At 41.9% G+C, this 21,302-nt stretch overlaps 1 protein-coding gene across 2 annotated transcripts in view; it reads left to right on the top strand.

The window, feature by feature from the left end:
- The window catches only part of AASDHPPT (aminoadipate-semialdehyde dehydrogenase-phosphopantetheinyl transferase), a 46,670-nt gene extending 31,005 nt beyond the window's left edge, over positions 1-15,665 (top strand). Inside the window, exons 5-8 of one of the 2 annotated variants that reach the window (XR_005455248.1) lie at positions 890-967; positions 2,430-2,629; positions 13,002-13,118; positions 15,395-15,665. Coding sequence is in view for 1 of the 2 variants with exons in the window: in XM_038762213.1 (XP_038618141.1) it covers positions 890-967; positions 2,430-2,576 (225 nt within the window). In the remaining variant the exon portion in view is untranslated. Of the gene's footprint in view, positions 1-889; positions 968-2,429; positions 3,258-13,001; positions 13,119-15,394 lie in introns of those variants that run through there. The other variant, XM_038762213.1, reaches the window with a different exon arrangement.
- The last annotated feature ends 5,637 nt before the right edge of the window (positions 15,666-21,302 follow it).

Raw genomic sequence — 21,302 nt, 5'->3', positions numbered from 1 at the left:
GATTTGACAGATTTCCGAAAGCGGTCAGTAAACAGGAGGATCTTATGGATTTAGGCGCGCTCAGTAAATAGCTGACTTTACAGACTGACGAAAGCGCTCAGGAAATAGGCTGATTTTAAGGAGTTCAGTCATGACGATTTCTCAGCGCTCCCAACAATGCTCAGCACCTAGTAAGCGTTTAACAAATACCACTGCTGACAAATTGCCGAAAGCGCTCAGTAAATAGGAGGATCTGTCGGATTTAGGGACACTCAGTAAATAGGCTGATTTCATTCCATCGTCAAATCCGTGATTTGACGGATTTCCGAGGACGCTCAGTAAATGGACTGATTTTAAGGAGTTAGGAAAGCAGATATGTACATAAGCGCTGTGGGGCTCAGAGCGGGGATGAATAAAGGTAGAACTGACAGGATTTCGCCGTAGACCGAAGATGAGAGCCGAAAGTCCAGGAGGCAGTGAAGGGGATTCCGAGGGGACGGCATGAAAAGTGAAAATCAGAATAGCTTAGGAAGCCCCCAAGTGTCGTCTTGCCTGGGATATATTCATTCTTGAATTGAACACATGTGCCTCCTTAAAAGACTTCTGAGTAAAAAATTCATTTCATTCATAACTATTCCTGCAATTCAGTATTTAACAGCTCTTCTCTCTTGCTAACCCGAAATCTAGTACTGTTGAAATGATCCCTTTGAATTACTGGTTTCATTTGCTGGTGCAGTGGAAATACTTAACCGAGAAGTTATAATCCTGCATTTCCGTCTGATTAACTAAGGGTGGGCTGTTAAAGAAGTCCGTGAAATTTGAGAGATGCAGGAAAATGGGTTCGTTTTGTGTGTGTTGTGTATGTGTGTGTGTGGCTTTTTCTTTTTTGGTTTTTGTTTTGTGAGCCTAGGAAACACGATTGGATAAGCACCACCATGTTGCAGTGGCTCTTGGGAAACCAGATGGATCCAGGGAACATCCTCCTTCTGTAAGACATTCAGATAAATTTGCTTTCTGTTTAAGCCAACGAGCAGCAGTCGCTTTGTTTTCTTGCAGTGGGAATAGGCATTTGGTAGAAGTGTGACTAAATGTGTGTCTCTGGTGTGGAGGATCAGAATAGTGCCTGGAGGCTACCGTTAAATCTCATCCTTCATAAAACCTGGGCTTATGGCCCGTTTTGTTGAAAATATCTTTACTAGAAGGTATAGCAATAGTAATGATGGTATTTGTTTAGCACTTACTATGTGCGAAGCACTGTTCTAAGTGCTGGGGTTGGGGGGGGGATACAAGGTGATCAGATTGTCCCGCGTGGGGCACACAGTCTTAATCCCCATTTTACCAATGAGGTAACTGAGGCACAGAGAAGTTTGTCCAAAGTTACACAGCTGACAAGTGGCGGAGCCGGATTAGAACCCATGACCTCTGAATCCCAAGCCTGGGCTCTTTCCACTGAGCCACGCTGCTTCTCTAATCAGGAGGTCATACTATCAATCAATCAATCGCATTTATTGAGCGCTTACTGTGTGCAGAGCACTGTACTAAGCGCTTGGGCAACATATAGAGACAGTCCCTACCCAACAGTGGGCTCACAGTCTAGAACTACTACCTACATACTACCTACTCAGACCCCTTTTTTTTTTTTTTACCATCAACTGATTGTGAGTTCATCCTCTAGACTGTATGTTCATTGTGGGCAGGGCCCATGTCTATCATCTGTTGTACTGTATTCTCCCCAGTGTTTAGAACAGGGCTCTGCACAGAGTAAGCACTCCATAAAAGCCATTGATGAGGAGAATGGTATTCTTGAGCGCTTACTGTGTAGAAACCACTGAAGTAAATGCTTGGAAGAGTACAAAAGTTAGCGGATGTGACTCCGGCCCTCAAGGAGCTTACACAAGGAGCTTAACAAATACCATTATTATTATTATTATTACTGCACTGTAGCATTCATTCATCTTATTCAATCGTATTTATTGAGCGCTTACTCTGTGCCAAGCACTGTACTTAAGCGCTTGAGAGAGTACAATATAATAACAAAAGACACATTTCCTGCCCACAGTGAGTCTAGAGGGGGAGACAGAATTGATAGAAATATGTAAATAAATTGCAGGGAAGGGGAGTCAGTTGCTACAATCAATTGTAATTGTAATTTTATGGATTATTGGTAGGCTACCTGACTGAAGGATAAAGGTGCGGAGTTAAATGCAGGATCTAAATTGGGTACCTAGGAAAAGCATGCATTCACCTCTCTTTACTGATATTTAAAATAACTGAATTAAATCATTTAAAGGACAAGCTTCCAAAAGGGATAGTCCAACCTGCATGTGATACCTTTCCACGTCTATGTCGCTAAAAATCCACCAACATTATTCCCGAAAGGTTCTTTCTCATCCGCAAAGTGAGGCTGAATTCCACAATCAGTAACCCATCTCCCTTTCCTTCTTTTCAAGACTCTTTCTCAAGATCTCAGGGGGCCAACTCAGTCCCAGTTCACTCTCCTGACATTCAGTGACTTAGTAGCTGCGACGATTCCTTTGACCCATGAAGACCCTGCCTATTGGGAAGGCTTCTGCTCCAAACAGGAAGTGCCAGCTTGAAATCGCGCAAGTTCGTGATCATGCCATCTTTCCGAGAAAAATGCCTGGAGGAGGTATGGTAGGAAAATTTAGAAACTGGCCTCTGAAGAAGTCAGGAAGAGTCATAAAACATTACCCAGCCCCTTTTGGGCCCCCACCCCTCCCAGCTCAAACACACGTTCGCCTCTGACATCCGAAGAGAAGTATTGTGTGACAGTGATGCATCCTCAGCAGTGCCAAACTCTTCCCACCGGACTCCCGAGAGAAACCACGGGGATCCCCTGCTTGCCACTTCACTTCCAACTTCCCAGTGCGTTAGAACTGCAAGTGATTTAAGAAGCAGTGGCCCAGAATTTCTGAAATTTCACAATGTTGGGAAGCTTTGGTTGTGACTAGATTCTGCCTAGCCCGGGTGACTACAGCTCAAAGCCCCATTAGAGACATTTTACCCCTGAACCTGCCGGACTCTGAGTTCTGTTTTTTACATTATTTTTGTATTCATCATTATCATATCACCTTTCCTATTCTGTCTCTGTCACCCCTTCCCCTCTCCACCCTCAACAACCTTTTTCGTAGATGGTGAGCCCCTGGAGAGCCAAGGACTGGGCCTAAATTTGCCAGTGGATTTTTCTCCAGTGGTTAGCTCGATGTTCCACAATCAATCAATCAATCAATCAATCGTATTTATTGAGCGCTTACTGTGTGCAGAGCACTGTACTAAGCGCTTGGGAAGTACAAGTTGGCAACATATAGAGACAGTCCCTACCCAGCAGTGGGCTCACAGTCTAAAAGGGGGAGACAGAGAACAAAACCAAACATACTAACAAAATAAAATAAATAGAATAGATATGTACAAGTAAAATAAATAAACAAGTAAAATAAATAAATAAATAAATTCCACACACTTAATAAGGTGCTTAATAATCAGTCAGTGGTATTTACTGAGGACTCTCTGTGGGCAGAGAGTACAATACAAGGAGAGAGTTAGCAGGCATTCTTCCCTGCCCACAACCAGCTTCAGTAATATTATTACTACTACTCCTTGTTTCCAGGAAATCACAGCAAATCCATTTATCATATATTTGAATCCTGTTGGTGATGAAGAATCATTTCTAAAAATGGACAAGAATGACTTTTCTGGAATTGTCACCGATAAAGAAAAGAATTGGCCCTTTTTTTGAAAATATTACTTGGGGAATACATGAAGGAGTGTAAATACAACAATAAAACATACACTATCACCCCTTGTTGGGATTCTGAACACTCCTGACTTTCTTCGAGATGGCAGAGCTAGGAGATCAGGGAGACATTGTGGGAGAGACTGTCCGGGGCTCATCGTCGGACCTTTACTCCAAGTCAGATTTACCTACCAATCAGTCAGCTAGTCGATCAGTGGTACTTATTGAGCACTCACCATGTGCAGAGCACTGTACTAAGCGCTTGGGAGAATACAATACAAAGATACCCTTCCTCCTCCTCCCACCAGTTCACAAGGAGTGAAGCAGGATGCTGCTGCTTCCCTTCCAATCAATCAGTCAATCAATCGTATTTATTGAGCGCTTACTAAACCCTTGGAGAAATAGAGCAGAGTTGGTAGACACAATACCTGCCCACAAGGGATTTACAGTCTACAGCGAGAGACAGACACCATCTTGAAAAAAATATGTAGCTCTCCTTTGTTCTCAAAGATGATGTTTCTGATAATAGTAATAATAATTCTGGTATTTGTTAAGCACTTACTATAGTCCATGCACTGTACTAAGCGCTGGGGTGGATACAAGCAAATCAGGTTGGGCACAGTCCCTGTCCCACGTGGGGCTCACTATCTCAAACCCCATTTTACAGATGAGGTAACTGAGGTACAGAGAAGTGAAGCAACTTGCCCAAGGTCACAAAGTAGACAATCAATCAATCATATTTATTGAGCGCTTACTGTGTGCAGAGCACTGTACTAAGCGCTTGGGAAGTACAAGTTGGCAACATATAGAGACGGTCCCTACCCAACAGTGGGCTCACAGTCTAGAAGACAAGCGGCGGAGCCGGAATTAGAACCCATCACCTTCTGACTCCCAGGACCCTGCTCTGTCCACTGCGTCCGCTGCTTCTCTTGTATTCCTCCCCAGCATTTAGTACAGTGTTTTGGAGACACAACATTTAAGAAATACCACTGAGTGAATGAACAGGAGAAGAAGTGGTTTATTTGGGAACCAATTTTGTTTCAGTTGGGAGTTATCTAATTTTTCTACCTGATTTAGAAGCGCTGGCTATGACAAGTCCACGCAAGGTCTTTCAGATTTAGCCAACCACTTAACCCCGCTTTTATAAACAAGTGCCATAAATCCAATGATGATGATTAATAAAAATCATAAGAAGAAGAAGAACTGCATTTTTTAAGTGATTACAATGTGCCCAGCACTGTTCGGCACTAAGGCGGAAGCAATAAAATCTGATCGGTCCCTCCTGGGGCTCAGTCTAAAAGGGGAAGAAGAACAGGTATAATATCCCTATTTTACAAATGAAGAAAACTAGTCACAGGGAAATTAAGAGACCATAGGTCATACAGTTGGCAAGTGGCAGAGCCAATGTTAGAACCCAGGTCTTTCGGATTTCTGTGTACCTGGAATCTAGACGGAGGGGCTGTTTTAAAAAAATAATTGTATCGGTGAAGTTAAAACAACAGCACATCAATACAATGGCGCTCACTGTTCCAAGCATGGAATTCCTCAGTCCTGACGCTCTTCTAAGTTCCCTGAGACACTGCTGCTGATATAAGGTTGATGGAGGTAGTTAGTTTCCTATTGGTGTTTCCTTACGGCTTGCCATGTAGAAATACAATTACAAACTCAACATTAGAAACTGGATTTTAGTAACTGTCTCAGTTCTTGTTGAACTTGTCAAGTTGAATTTGTATGCCGAATTCTTCCTTCTATTGAACGTTCCAAAATCAGTGGAACACTAAATTCAACAATCAGGCTATGGAAGTCCCAATTAGATGAACAGTGATGGATTCATGGCTGTTCAGAGGAAGTGAAATCTCTGTGAACTGTAAGGATGAAACTTTCTGAACCAATTTCACGCCTTCAGTGGCTTACATTAGAACATCCGAAAGAACTCCCTAAATTCTATAATAGCAAGTCCAAGGTATAGTGATGCAGTAATCAGAGGATACGAATCTCCAGATGAAAATAAGCCTGTTGCCTTGGACTGTTAATAGGAGTAGTAAACCTTGCCACTGAACTGTAACTACATCTCCATCTCTTCAGTAATATTTCTCCTGACGGTGCTGACTTAGACAATGCATTAGACTTCTCATAATTCATTTTCCATTTTGTGAATTTTAGGAAAAATACAGAGGTGGAAAAAAAATCCTGGAAATGGAATGCAGATTGGAAGACTGTCGTCTGTCAGGAAAAAAATGGCAATATCTGAATAATATAAAAATTCCCTTTACACCTTGAATGAATTTTATATCACCTTGCATCTAGTTCATTTGAAGAATGTGAGGATGGAAATTAAGGCAGATCTTGAAACAATGTCTCATTTCTATCTGCTGCTCACATTTTAACTTTAAACTTTTAAAAACTGAGCCACTGGTGATTAATATTTCAGTCTTGGAAATGACTTAAAATAGCTTTGTGGGAAGGAGAGCAGATGTAGAAAGTTAAGAAAAGTTCATTCTGAATTTTAATGTGACATGTGAATACTGTTTAGGTATGAGGGAATTGTCCCTTTCAGGAACAGTAAACCTCTTTTTAGGGGTCACAGAAACTTCCTTTACTCTTAATTTCCTTTTATCTTAGCACAGTGTTCTACACCCAGTAAGTGCTCAATAAATACCAAGAAAATGATTAATTTTACTTTGCGATTTTTTGATTCACTTTGAGGCCAAGGAAGGGAAAGACAAGCCTTAGCTGTGGCTGATTCAGATGTTTATTCTCATCGTGTTCATATAAAAAGTTTGAAAGTAATTCTCCTTTTTCAGTTTATCCTAAAGAAGCTTTCTCCACAGATCCTTTAAGCTCTAAAGACTGGGTTGGTAACATTAATAGGTAGTGACAAGGGTCAAGTAACAAGGAATATTCTGATGGGTGTTTTCTGTCTTGGACATGACAAAAGTCTGTTTCATATATTCTTGTCATGTTAGAAATTCAGCCAAGTGAAACTGTAAGAGCCTAGGAGGAGAAGTTCCTCTTTTGAGGAACGGCAAAATCCCCAAAGCCAATCATGATAAAGATAAAAACATTTGATCATGCTAAACCTCTACATATATGGAGGCTTTCAAAAAGCTAGAGAAACTATAACTAAAATGCTTTTGTATTTTTTAAATGATATTGGTTAAGTGCTTACTCTGTGCCAGGCCCTGTACTAAGCATTAGGGTAGATAAAAGATAATCAGGTTGGACACGGTCCGTTTCCCACATGGGGCTCATAATCTTAATCCCCATTGATCCATGAGGTAACTGAGGTTCAATCAATCAATCAATCAATCGTATTTACTGAGCACTTACTGTGTGCAGAGCACTGTACTAAGCGCTTGGGAAGTACAAGTAGGCAACACATAGAGACAGTCCCTACCCAACAGCGGGCTCACAGTCTAGAAGGGGGAGACAGAGAACAAAACCAAACATACTAACAAAATAAAATAAATAGAATAGATATGTACAAGTAAGATAAATAGAGTAATAAATATGTACAAACATATATACAGGTTCAGAGAAGTGAAGTGACTTGTTCACTGTACCAAACTCTTTTTATGGTATTTGTTAAGCACTTTAATATGTGCCAGGCACTGTTCTAAGTGCTGGGGTAGATGCCAGCTAATCTGGTTGGATACAGTCCTTGACCCCCATGGGGCTCACAGTCTTAATCCCCATTTTACAGATGAAATAACTGAGGCACAGAGAAGTAACGTGACTTGCCTAAGGTCACACAGCAGATAAGTGGCAGAACTGGGACTCGAACCCAGGTCCTTCTGACTCCCAGGACCGCTCTTACATACATATCTTTATTCATATTGTCCATCTCTCCCTCTGGACTGTAAACTCATTGTGGGCAGGGAATGTCTGTTTATTGTTATATTGTACTCTCCCAAGTGCTTAGTACAGTGCTCTGCACACAGCAAGCACTCGATAAATATGGCAATGAATGAATGAGGGGAAAACAGACATTAAAATGATTCTTTCCTAGGGCTTCTACAGAGTATATCCTAATAAATACCATTATGATTACTACTACAAAGAGCAGATTTATGTAATAAACTCGTTGTGGGCAGGGAATATATCTGTTTATCGTTGTAGTCTACTCTCCTAAGTGCTTAGTACAGGGTTCTGCACACAGTAAGCGCTCCATAAATACAAGTGAGTGAACCTGGGAGGGCTAGGGCACTGGGTTATGGGTTGAAAGCTATCAGGCCTTGGGGACGATGTGGGTGGGAAAAATGTTTGTTGGATTCAATGGATCTGGCAGTGGCAGGTGGATGTGAATAAATAGTAAAAAATAATAAATAAAAGGGGACCATTGGTTATATAGGGGGTTTGCGGGACAGTGCCCTAACAGATGAACCCAGATGTCAGTGGGATGCTAAACTGACAAAAGATTAGACCTGAACACTGGAGTCTCTAAGGGTGATTCTTTCCCAGTCAGTTCCCTTCTGCGGAGTATGTAAACAGGTGGTAAATGTGGGGATTCTTCCTTTTTTTTTTAATTTAAAAGTTTTCCTGAGTTCCTGCTCAGCCAAAGAGCGAAGAAACAAATACATTGAAATGATTTTAGGTCACGTCAACGTGGCATAAAATACTGACCAAAGAGTCTGGGAAAATCCTTGCACCTGAAAGCCCCTAGCCCCAGGGGAAGTTTTCTTTATATAGAATGCTCGGCTTACCTCCTTCCCCTCCCCACAGCACCTGTATCTATGTTTGTACAGATTTATTACTCTATTTATTTTACTTGTACATATTTACTCTTCTATTTCTTTTATTTTGTTAATATGTTTTGTTTTGTTGTCTGTCTCCCCCTTCTCAACTGTGAGCCCGCTGTTGGGTAGGGACTGTCTCTATATGTTGCCGACTTGGACTTCCCAAGCGCTTAGTACAGTGCTCTGCACACAGAAGCGCTCAATAAATATGATTGAATGAATGAATGAATGACAAATCAGAAGCACATCTGCAGAAGAAAGCACGATGATCAAATTAATGAGCTTTATGGCGATTGATTTCTGAATGTGCAACTTTGGCATACCTACTTCTGTAAAATGCAGAATTCAGATATTAGTCATTCTAGCATTTATTAAACGTTTAACATGTGCCCTGCACCATGCTAAGAGCTGGAATAAGTACCAGATAATCAGGTTGGATACAGACCTCATCCCACATAGGGCTCAAGGACTAAGAGGTTGATGTGCAGTTGCCCTTGGTATTCATTCCTTTGATCGTATTTATTGAGCGCTTACTGTGTGCAGAGCACTGTACTAAGCACTTGGAAAGAGAAGTCACAGTCTTTTAGACTGTGAGCCCACTGTTGGGTAGGGACTGTCTCTATATGTTGCCAATTTGTACTTCCCAAGCGCTTAGTACAGTGCTCTGCACATAGTAAGCGCTCAATAAATACGATTGATGATGAAAGAGAAGACCAAACAATAGGCCAATCAATGCTAGTTGTTGAGCACTTATGAGCAGAGCACTATACTGAGTGCTTGGGAAAGTATAATAGAGTTGTTATATGTGACCCTTCCCAGAAGGACCTTAGGATTTACAGGAGGAGACAGACTATATAATAAATGAGGGGAAAAAGCAGAGTATAAGGATAAGCACGTGTAGCAAAGTGTTTAGGAAGTACACAGCCAAGTGTGTGATGAGTTGTGTGGTTGAAAAATCCACAGTCCTGTATACACAAAATGGCTCTGACCCTTGTTATTTAAAATGCTTGCAGCACCTGGTGCTGTTTTCTTTTTTTAACCTCCCTTTCCCGTTCCTTATGATGCTTTTGCTCAGAGAGCCACTCTTTTCTTGACAAATATAACAGGCATCTTATCCCTCTTTTCCACGAAGAAGCTTGGGTCCACAGAAGGTAAGTGACTCATCCAAGGTAAAAAAGAGCTGGGACTACAGCTTGGGTCTCTTGACTCCCAGCCCCGCTCCTTCCTTTAGCAAAGAAAGCACTCAAGGAAGAATGCATGATTAATTGACCAAGTAAGAAAATAAAGTTTGTCCTCTTGGGAACTTCAACATATTTGTCTCCACAATCTCCAATTGTAAAGAATGATATTTTACAATATAGTGGAGAAAGTGTAATAGGCAATATCAATTTGCCAGTGAAGTTATCTGATGGAAAATGCTCTTGAAACAGATATTCTTGTTCTAACAGGAATACAAATCTGCCATGCCTTTGGTACATTTATATTGCTACAGCCTAGACATGTCATTTTCCTGCTATTTGGGGGAGAAAATTACAGTATTTGGCTCTCGGAAAGCTTGCCTGATTCACCACAAATGCAACGTAATATGTCCGTTGTAATCATGCAAACTTTCTGTGATGAGGTATAGCTGACATTTCAAAATGGTATTATTCTTTAACATGCCAGGTTCGGGGAGAAGAATTATGTTTCAATGACCTTGAGGCAAAGCAAGAGCAAGCAGAAATTTGCCTGAGATTAGAGTCCATTATTTATGAGGCACCTGTAAATATGAAGAAAAGCCACATAGATGGAAAAGCTTACTAGGAAGTCAATATGGATTTAGAGAGTAAACATCCTATTGCTAGCCAGATGGGGGGCATTTTATTTGCCAAATTGTTTCTGGGCAGGTGAAATCAATCCTTGACTGACAGGCAGGGATTGCTGGCCACCAATTCACAACGGAACTCAGAACAGATGTATCAAAGGACTTCAAGTTCCCTTGAAAAGGAACCTTATTCTTGGATATTTCAGACTGCTGCTAAGCTTATTTACTTTCTGTTAAAAATGCAAATGTTGCCATTTTGTTGGCAAGATAAAAATGTATTTACTCACCCATCACCTCTGATAAATTATCTCACATGATTTATTACCATCACGATTTATCCTACTAGGTGCAAAACCCTGATCAGATGCAGCATTTCACTCACTAGTCATACACCAGCTTGAAAATTACTGGCAAATCAGTAATTTCCATGTCATCTACACAGACAAGCCACCCATGCCTCCACATACCTACCGGTCATTATTGTTGCTGTAGTCGTCATTAGTATTAGGATTTGTTGACGGCTGGATTGTATGCTCCCAGTTGAAGCAGAGGGTGAAGTGGCAGTAGTGGGGAAAAATGGTTGCGGGGGGGGTGGGGGGGAGATGAGAGATTAATCTGGAGGAAATGTGATTTTTGGAAGCAGTTTTCCACTGTGGAGAAGGTTGTCTTCTAACAGGACATGAAGTCTGGGGTATTCCCTTTCTCCTCCTCTCCCCCACTTCCCACCACACACATGCACACGTAAACACTTACACTAAATGCTTATCAAATACCATGATTATTATTATAACAGGTGTGACAGTGTGAGGCCTCCATGGGTTGTCCTGAGCCCTGACCCGCTTCATGCCCAACTTTGGCTGCTCTGGAGCCCAAGGGAGACGGTTCAGATTCCCAGTGTGCTAGATTTTCTCCCCAAAGCCAGAAATAGGCAAGGCCGGACCCCTCACGAGGTCTGAGCTGAGGGAGGAGGAGGAGAAGCATAGATCCCTGCCTCAGTTTATCCATCGGGGAGAAACAGATAGCGATGAGGGCTGGCTAGCGATGGCTAGCAGAGGAAGCCACGTCCAAGATGGGCTCTTGTTCGTGTAAGAAAAAGCCAAAGCTGCGGAGGATCTGACTCAGACATTAAGCAGTCCAGAAACAGGAGCTTCTGTTGGGGAATAGCTCTTCTTGATGGCTCTTGCCACTGTAGATGACCAGATCTATGCTGTTGGTTAGGTGCCGCAATGTGGGAAGCATTGTGCTAAGTGCCGGGGTTGTAGAGTTCATCAAATCAGACACAGTTCCCTTCCCTTGTATGGGACCCTCAATCTAAAGGGGTGGGACAACAGGTATTTTCTAATCCTGACTCCGTCCACCCCTTGTCTGTTGTATGAATTTAGGCAAGTCTCTTAACTTCTCTGTACCTCAATTCCCGCATCTGTAAAATGGAGAAAAAAAAATACCTCTTCTTTTCTTTAAGAATAGAAACACCATTTGGGACAGGACTGTGTCTAATCTGATTGCTTTGTTTTTGCCCCGGCATTTCGCTCAGTGATGATCCTGGCTCCACCATCGTCTGCTGTGTGACTTTGGGCAAGTCGTTTCACTTCTCTGCACCTCAGTTGCCTCATCTGTAAGATAAGGATGAAGACTGCGAGCCTCACGTGGGACGGCCTGTTTACCTTGTCTCCACCCCAGCAATATGTGCTTGGCACATAGTAAGCGCTTCACAAATACCTTTATTATTATCTTCTAGACTGTGAGCCCACTGTTGGGTAGGGACTGTCTCAATATGTTGCCAATTTGTACTTCCCAAGTGCTTAGTACAGTGCTCTGCACACAGTAAGCGCTCAATAAATATGATTGAATGAATGAATTGCCACATAGTAAGCACTTATTAAATAACCATCACTACTATGGACATGCCTTGTAACATTCTTATCTTTCTTTAATTACCTATTATAGGTGTATCATCCACAAATTTATCCAAACCCTTCCTAAACAATTGATATTTTCAGCCTTCACTACTTGAAATGAATTTCATATGATGTGTGTCCAATGTCTGAAGAGTTTCCCTACATGCTTCAATATGTGCTCCCTGATTCTCATATTATACTATCGTCCTGTGTTGGAACTAATAATAATAACTGTGGTATTTGTTCAGCGCTTACTATATCTGAAGCTCTGTACTACGTGCAGGTTGGATACAATACAATCAGATTCATTCATTCAATCGTATTTATTTAGCTCTTACTGTGTGCACAGCACTGTACTAAGCACTTGGAAAGTACAATATGGCAACAAATGGAGACAATCCCTACCCAACAACAGGCTCACAGTCTGATACAGTCCTTGTCCCATGTGGGGCTCAAAGCATAAGAAGGAGGGAGAACAGGTATTTCATCCCCATTTTACAGATGAGGAAACCAAGGCTCATATAATTCAAGTTACAGTCAAGCTTACAGTCTAGAAGGGGAGGCAGACATTAACATAAATAAATAAATTGCGGGCATGTATATTAATTATGGACTCTATCTAAAACGTAATGAAAACACTCATTATAGCACAACTGACTGAATAACAAATACTGGTCTTACTGATTCACCTGTACGAACTAGGAGCATATCCAGAAACCAGCGGGTTTCTGATGTAAACTGAGGAACTAAGTGCTATGTGCTCGGGATGGCTTTGCTCCTTAATGAAATAAGATGCTAAATTCCTCGATCATCTGTCCCTTTGATTTGAGTGTCAGAGCAAAACCTCAAGGGCACCGCTTCGCGATAATACCATCTGGAGGTCACAGAAGCCGGGGTAACAGCCTCGTCAGGATCAGAAGAGAAGGCAAACTTTCAATATTCGGCAGGTAAGGGAAAATCGACCCTAACCACTTGGAACATTTGGAGTCTAGGAGATTTTTAACTCAAAATCTTTGATAATGGTGGTCAAGGGTTTCCTGAAAATTGCCAACGTTGTTTCCACGGTGGGGAAAAGCTGCAGGCAATTCTAACTGAGTCAGGTTCTGCTAGAACGGAGCCATGTTATATCTGATGAGATAGAAAGGTGATGAGCAGAAAGTCTGCTCCAGCTACTCAGGGTTTCATTGACGTTACGGTCCTTTAACAGCCTGGAAAGCTAGAAAAGATGGACCCTCTACGACTTTCATAAGGAAATGAAACTATTAGGTTAAAGCAGCATAGTGTGGCCTAGCGGAAAGAATACGGGCCCGGGAGATGGAGGACCTGGGTTCTAATCCCGCCTCTGCCAGCTGCCTGCTGTGTGACCTTGAGCAAGTTGCTTAACTGCTCTGTGCCTCAGTTTCCTCAACTGTAAAATGGGACTTAGATTCATTCATTCATTCATTCAATCGTATTTATTGAGCGCTTACTGCGTGCAGAGCACTGTACTAAGTGCTTGGGAAGTACAAGTTGGCAACATATAGAGACAGTCCCTACCCAACAATGGGCTCACAGTCTGTGAGGCTTCCCCACAGCACCTGTATATATGTATATATGTTTGTACATGTTTATTACTCTATTTATTTATTTATTTTACTTATACCTATCTATTCTATTTATTTTATTTTGTTAGTATGTTTGGTTTTGTTCTGTCTCCCCCTTCTAGACTGTGAGCCCACTGTTGGGTAGGGACTGTCTCTATATGTTGCCAGCTTGTACTTCCCAAGCGCTTAGTACAGTGCTCTGCACACAGTAAGCGCTCAATAAATACGATTGATTGATTGATTGATTGATAGAAGGGGGAAGATTCCTGTTCTCCCTCTCCTTTGGACTGCGGGCCCCAACACAAGGACTGTATTTAACCCAATTATCTCATCTCTACCCCAGTGGTTACCACAGAGTACAGGCTTAACAAATGCCACAGTTATTGTTAAAACTCTTCTCCTTGCACTTTCCCCCGGATCTTAAAATTAGGAAAACACCGCAAGAATTCCCTCTCCTCTTCCGAATGTGTGAAAGGCCAAGAACACACTGTAATGTGCAGCCTCAAAAGCATTCGATTATCTTATAGGTTCACTTACTTTGCCCATCTAGAAAAAATTATTTTTTCCCTAACTCCAGCAGGGTTTCAAAAACTGCGCAGCAAGAGATGAAGAAAGATTGATAAAAATGATACAGGAGCTGCAAATTGCTCCATTTCAATGCATTACTTTAAATGCAGGGAGCTTTGCAGGAAATTGGATTATACCTTGGAGGGAATCTTTTTCCCTTTCTCTTCAGATCTTGCAATGAAAAATGTCAAGCAGAAGTTTCTAGAAGTGCTCCCCATGACTGTTTAGGACTCTTGTTCCCAAAGACTCCACCAATCAATTTCAACTCTCCCTAGGTTACATCCCAAGGTTACACTGCTAGAGAGGCAGCGTGGCTCAGTAGAAAGATCCTGGGCTTTGGAGTCAGAGGTCATGGGTTCAAATCCCGGCTCCACCACTTATCAGCTGTGTGACTTTGGGCAAGTCACTTAACTTCTCTGGGCCTCAGTTCCCTCATCTGTAAAATGGGGATGAAGACTGTGAGCCCCCCATGGGACAACCTGATCACCTTGTTAACCTCCCCAATGCTTAGAACGGTGCTTTGCACATAGTAAGTGCTTAATAAATGCTATCATTATTATTATTATTATCCCCCCTGCCACATAATAATAATAATTCATAATTATGGTGTTTGTTAAGCACTTACTATGTGCCAGGCACTGTACTAAGCGCTGGGATAGATACAAGCAGGTCCAGTTGGACACAGTCCCTGTCCCACCTGGGGCTCCCAGCCTCAATCCCCATTTTACAGAGGAGGTAACTGAGGCCCAAATTAAGCACCATACTGAGTATTAGGGTAGATACAAGATAATCAGGTTGGACACAGTCCCTGCCCCACATGGGATTTACAGTCTGAGGATTTTACCTCATTTTACAGATAAGGAAACTGAGGCACAGAGAAGTTCAGTGCCCTGCCCGAAGTCACAGAGCAGACAAGGGATGGAGGCGAGATTAGAACCCAGGTCCTCTGACTCCCAAGCCCCAGCTCTGGCTCACGACACAGACTTTGACAATCACAGATGTTACCAGCCACATCTTTCCCCTCATTTTAAAAAGTTGAACAGGCAACACTGCTGAAGGCATTTCTTCTTTAGGCTACCACGGAAGGTTTGACGGAGTTTTCCATCCAGATGGTTCTGACAGAATTGGCGTCGGCAGACTGGTGAGCTGAATGGCTCTCAAGTACAAAAGCCCTCTCAGAGATCTCTAACACAGAGTAAGCCCTCGGTTACTGTCAAGTATTTCTAAAGAAAGAAAGTCACTTGCCTATGATTTATGCCTCAAAACCAGAGCTGTGCCGTGCTGAAGAGTAGTTTCGTGATAAAAAAAAAAGTAATTCTGAAAATATTAACAAAGCTCATACATCTTAATAGGGCTGACTTCACAGAGAAGGAAAATTTAAATAAAATGTATGAAAAGATGACTGACTGCCAACAGATTAATTCTGAGCACAGACAATGGATCTTGTCCTGCTGTATGCTCTCGGTCCTCAACACGGCTAGGAATAATCAGGGAAGAAATTGGTAACACTTCAGGGCAAAACTTCGGGGCTTTGTATCTATGGAGAGAGAATTCAATGCAAAGTATTAGGACAGAATAAAATTAGATTCTAGTAAGTGCATTTTGATTGCACACTGTCATTGTGTCGGCCTCATTATGCCAGTTCTTAAGGGTCTTATTTTTGGACAAAGCCAGAGCAACATCTGTTATCTATCTACAAGTGGCTGTTATAATGAAAAAGTCAGAGTTCTGGGGCTCTAAGATCTACTCTCTTTCTTTACCCCTTGGCAAGGCCATGAAAAACTCCAAACTGTCCTAGAACAACAAATTCTACCAGTGTAACGTGACAGTTGAGAAAAATCAATCTTCAGAGAGAGTTCAGGCTCATACAGGAGTGAGTTTAAGTGTGTGTTTTTACTGGTATTTCTCAAGCACTTACTATGTGCCAGGCACATAGATGCAAGATAATTACGTTGGACAGTCCATGTCTTACATGGGGCTCACAGTCTTAATCCCCATTTTGGTAACTGAGGCACAGAAAAGTGAAGTGACTTGCCCAGGGTCACACAGCAGATGAGTGGGGGATCCGGGATTAGAACCCAATGCCGGATCAGTTTACTCGCAGAGTTGAAGAGCCCAGGTTGTAAGCAGGAGCGATGATCTGTGCTCCTCAAATAATAACAGTGATGGCATTCGTAAAGTGCTTACTATGTGTCCAACACTGTTCTAAGCGCTGGGGAGGTTACAGGGAGATCAGGTTGTCCCACGTGGGGCTCACAGTCTTAATCCCCACTTTCCAGATGAGGTAACTGAGGCCCAGAGAAGTGAAGTGACTTGCCCAAAGTCACACAGCTGACAAGTGGCGGAGCCGGGATTAGAACCTATGACCTCTGACTCCCAAGCCTGTGCTCTTTCCACTGAACCATGCTGCTTCTCAGCACAGTGTACTGAAGAAATGACATAAATTGAAGGAACTATACTGAAATGGCAATGAGATTTCTAAGTACATTTCAATCAATCAATCGTATTTATTGAGTGCTTACTGTGTGCAGTGCGCTGTACTATGCACTTGGGAGAGTATAAAATGACAAATAGACACATTCCCTGCCCACAACAAGCTTACAGTTGAGAGGGAGTTACATCAGTTGGCTGGAATCAATACTTGATCAAGTTAAACGCAGGATATTACATTGAATTCATTCTCTAAATGAAGTTTCTTACACAAATGGTGGTTGTGATGGGGTGATGAACTGCTTGTTTTTTTGGTATTTGTTAAGCACTTCATTCATTCATTCATTCAATTGCATTTGTTGAGCTCTTACTGTGTGCAGAGCACTTTACTAAAGTGCTTGGGAGAGTACAAAATAGCAATAAACAGACACATTCCCTGCCCACAATCAATTTACAGTCTAGAGGGGGACAGCTTACAGTCTAGAGGGGGAGAAAATAAGTCACTGTAATAGACTTAGGAAGCACTGGCCCTGCTCTTATGGAGTTTACACTCTACAGGGGCAACAGACACTTAATTGACAGCTTAATTGAGTGACTATTTTTTTTGTTTTTATGATATTTGTCAACCGTATACTACGTGCCAGGCACTGTACTAAGCACTGGGATAGATAAAAGTTAATCAGGTTTAACACAGTCCCTGTCCCACTCAGAGCTCGCCGTCTTAATCCCCATTTCTTAAAGATGAGGTAACTGAGGCCCAGAGAAGTCAACTTACTTGCCCAAGGGCACACAGCAGGCAAGGGACGGAGCTGGGATTAGAACCCAGGTCCTTCTGAGTCCTAGAGTCGTGCTCTATCCATAAGGCCACACTACTTCTGTTTCTCTTTGTGTGCAGATCACTGGTCTATATTAATCAATGGTATTTATTTGAGCACTGTATTTATTATTAAGGAGTTAGTAGGAGCAACCCCTGCTTTCATGGAGTTTACACGCTACCAGGGGTGACAGACGCTTAATTGAGGGCTTTATTGAACGACCTATAAGTGCACACTACAGGACGAGGAGCTTTAAATTAATCAGTGGTATTTACAGAGTGCTTAGAGTGTACTGAGAGATTGGGATAATACAATAGAATTTGAAGATATGTTCAGTGCTCTACCTTAGCATCCAAATAAAGACACTAGCCTTTCTTTTAGAATGCCTCCATTCTAAAACATATTATGCAACTAAGCAAATAAAAAGTGAGATGGATCCAGAAATTCATTCAAGTGCATTAATACTAATATGAATACTTTAAGTATTTAGACCAAGTTTATCATGAGTTATTAATCATCTCATACAGAGTGGGGAAATGTTGGGATGATTTTGCTATGGAAATGGCAAGCTTCACCTGGGAGCTTGTGAGTGAAAATGAATCATAAGTCTCATTTCGGGTTTCAATTTAATTTATTTTGAAGCCTTTAAAAGCAGTAGACCTAATTTATTAGAAAGGTTTTTTTTCCCCAGTACAATCACGATATTTATTCAGACCATATGATTAATGGACGGAACTTCTTTAATTCCAAATATTGGGAAGGCTAGTTGCAACATTCCATTAGTGTTCTTTGCACATCGATGAAGATTTGTATAAATGATGACACAGTTGCAATCCCTGAATATGAAAAACTATGAAAATGGATCTTTAACCATTGGTGTGGTGATGGGAGGAGATCTAATTGCAATTTTAGCTTCTCTGGGACTTGGTTAACTCATCTGTAAAATGGAGACCCACGTGGGGCAAAGGACTGGGTCCAACATGATTGATATGTTTCTACCCCAGCGCTTAGAACAGTGCCTGGAACATAGTAAGCGCTTAATAAATGCCATAGAAAAACATTTTTGGGAAGGACTAAATTGCCCCATTAAGGTGAATTGGGTGACTTCTCCTAAGAATAATAATAAATAATAATAATAATAATAATAATAATAATAATAATAATAATAATGAGCATGGCCTACTGGATAGAGTATTGTCCTAGGAGTCACAAGGTCCTAGGTTCTAATTTTGGCTCCAAGCTATCTTCAATTTGCTGTGTTTGACCATTTACCACAATCAGCCAATTCCAGAAATGGGACCAGTTTATGTTGCTTATATTGTTTTGCTCAGAAACCTTCTCAGGCAAAATGGGGAAATATACTGTGTTTGCACTGAAGTGGAAATAAAGAGCCTTTTTTATAAGGTGTCTCGACTTAATATGTTTTAATGGCAAAAGACTCCAATAGTGTTGGTTTCATTTTGTTGTGTTTCTAAGGGGAGAAAGGTCCAACATTTTTTATAAAGTGTCTCGACTTTGTAAGCTGTAATGACAAAAGACTCTAATACCGTTGGTCTTGTGTTGTTGTGTTTTTAAGGGGAGAAAGGTCCAACATTTTTTATAAAGTATCTCAATTTAATATGTTGTAATGGCAAAAGATTCCAACAGTGTTGGTTTTGTTTTGTTGTTGTTGTTTGAGGGGATTAAGGTCCAACCTTTTAGTTGGAAGAAGTTTGACACTGAAGTCAGAGTTGGAAAAGGATCTTCGAAGACTCATACTAGGACACTGCCACAATGACAAACTTGACAATGACAATGTCAGTGTTTTCAGACCGCTCCAGACTGTAAACTCATTGTGGGCAGGGACTGTGTCTGCTATATTGTACTCTCCCAAGTGCTTAGTACAGTGCTCAGCACACAGTTAGTGCTCAATAAATACGATTGACTGGCTGACCGACCTGACCATTTACTTTGCACTGTGGAACTGACCATGTCGGATCTATGTGCTGGCAGAATTAGATGGGATATTGAATCTGGCTCTTGGATCCCTTAGGGATCAGTAAGCCGACTTTTGATAGCCCAAATTCCCCACTTCCCTGAGAAATAGGGAAGATCCTAATTATTCCGACTGCCTTTCCCAATAAGAATGCAAGGACTCCCCACCAGTTGCACACACTGCTCAGCAGAAAGAGGAGTCAGAGGACACGAGTTCTGATCCCCTCTCCGCCACTTGTATGCTGTGTGACCTTGGCCAAGTCACTTCATTTCTCCGAGCCTCAATTATCTCATCTGTCAAATGGGGATTCAATTCTTAGTGTCTCTCCTGTGTAGATTGAGCCATATGTGGGACAGGGACTTCTTCTAACCGGATTACCCTAGTGCTAGGCATACAGAAAGCACTAGCGAAAAGGATTCCTAGCTGGGCCACTAACTGGCTGGGTGACTTTGGGCAAGTCATTTAACCTTTTGTTAAACTAGTTTCCTCATCTGTAAACTGTGGGGCAGATCCTTGCGCTCCCTGACTCTCAGTTTGGTTACCCCGTGTGGAACCGGAAATCTGCCTGATCTGATTATCTTGTGTTTGGCACATAGTAAGTGCTCAATAAATACCATAGAGAAGCAGCATGGCTCAGTGTAAAGAGCGCGGGCTTGGGAGTCAGAGGTCGTGGGTTCTAATCCCGGCTCCTCCACTTGCCAGCTGTGTGACTTTGGGCAAGTCGCTTACCTTCTCTGTGCCTCAGTGACCTCATCTGCAAAATGGGGATTAAGACCGTGAGCCCCACCTGGGACAACCTGATTACCTTGTATCTCCTCCAGCGCTTAGAACAGTGCTTGGCACATAGTAAGCACTTAACAAATGTCATTATTATTATTATAATTATTAATGTAATCATCACTCCCAGAGTTGCAGACCAGCAGCTGAGAGACCTAGCGGGCTGAAGCTTTAGCCAGAAAGGATAATGTCATGGGAATAAGTCACCACTTTGGGCCAGTTAACTACTGAGATGATTTTATTTTGTTAATATGTTTTGTTTTGTTCTCTGTCTCCCCCTTCTAGACTGTTAGCCCACTGTTGGGTAGGGACCCTCTCTATATGTAGCCAACTTGTATTTCCTAAGCGCTTAGTACAGTGCTCTGCACACAGTAAGCGCTCGATAAATACGATTGAATGAATGAATGAATGAAAGGCCTTTTTGAAATCCCACGGAGATAGAGAGAATTTAAATCTCCATAACTGCCCAGTCCACAGAGACAAGAGGGCAATGGTTCTTTGAATTAGACTTTCAGACTCACAATTAGGGCTGAAAAGACCCCAGATGGCAGCTTTCAGGCCTGTTTTTAAGCCCTGTTACCACCCGTTGTCTTCATTCCCCCTTAAAATTTCACCCCCACAGTCAAAGAGAGAAGTTGGCAAGTTGACACCTTAGGAGCAGGAGCTGCAGAAATGGTGGCAGGTGTTGAGGTCAGAGTCGGGGAAAGTTACGGAGTGGAGATACAAAACCATGAACCTCATTTTGGAAGTGTTCTTGTTTAATTGGGCTTAATGAAATCTGAGTCGGGCCGTCAAAATTACACATTTCGTCCTTTCTGCCATAAGCAGTTCTAAAAAAGCCAGTTTCTGATGAAAAGGGCAAGAAAAACACCTAAACCCTCAAACAGTTATTTTTCTGGATGTGTTATTCTATTTTTCTAATGAATGTTGTTCAGCCAAGAAGAATCGAGATGTATCATGGGAGTCTTTGTCTCCTAATGGTAT

This window comes from Tachyglossus aculeatus, chromosome 20, assembly GCF_015852505.1.
Source record: "Tachyglossus aculeatus isolate mTacAcu1 chromosome 20, mTacAcu1.pri, whole genome shotgun sequence".
NCBI classification, from domain to species: domain Eukaryota; kingdom Metazoa; phylum Chordata; class Mammalia; order Monotremata; family Tachyglossidae; genus Tachyglossus; species Tachyglossus aculeatus.
Note: the sequence above shows the minus strand (reverse complement) of the source record. Positions and strands in the feature narration are given on the sequence as shown.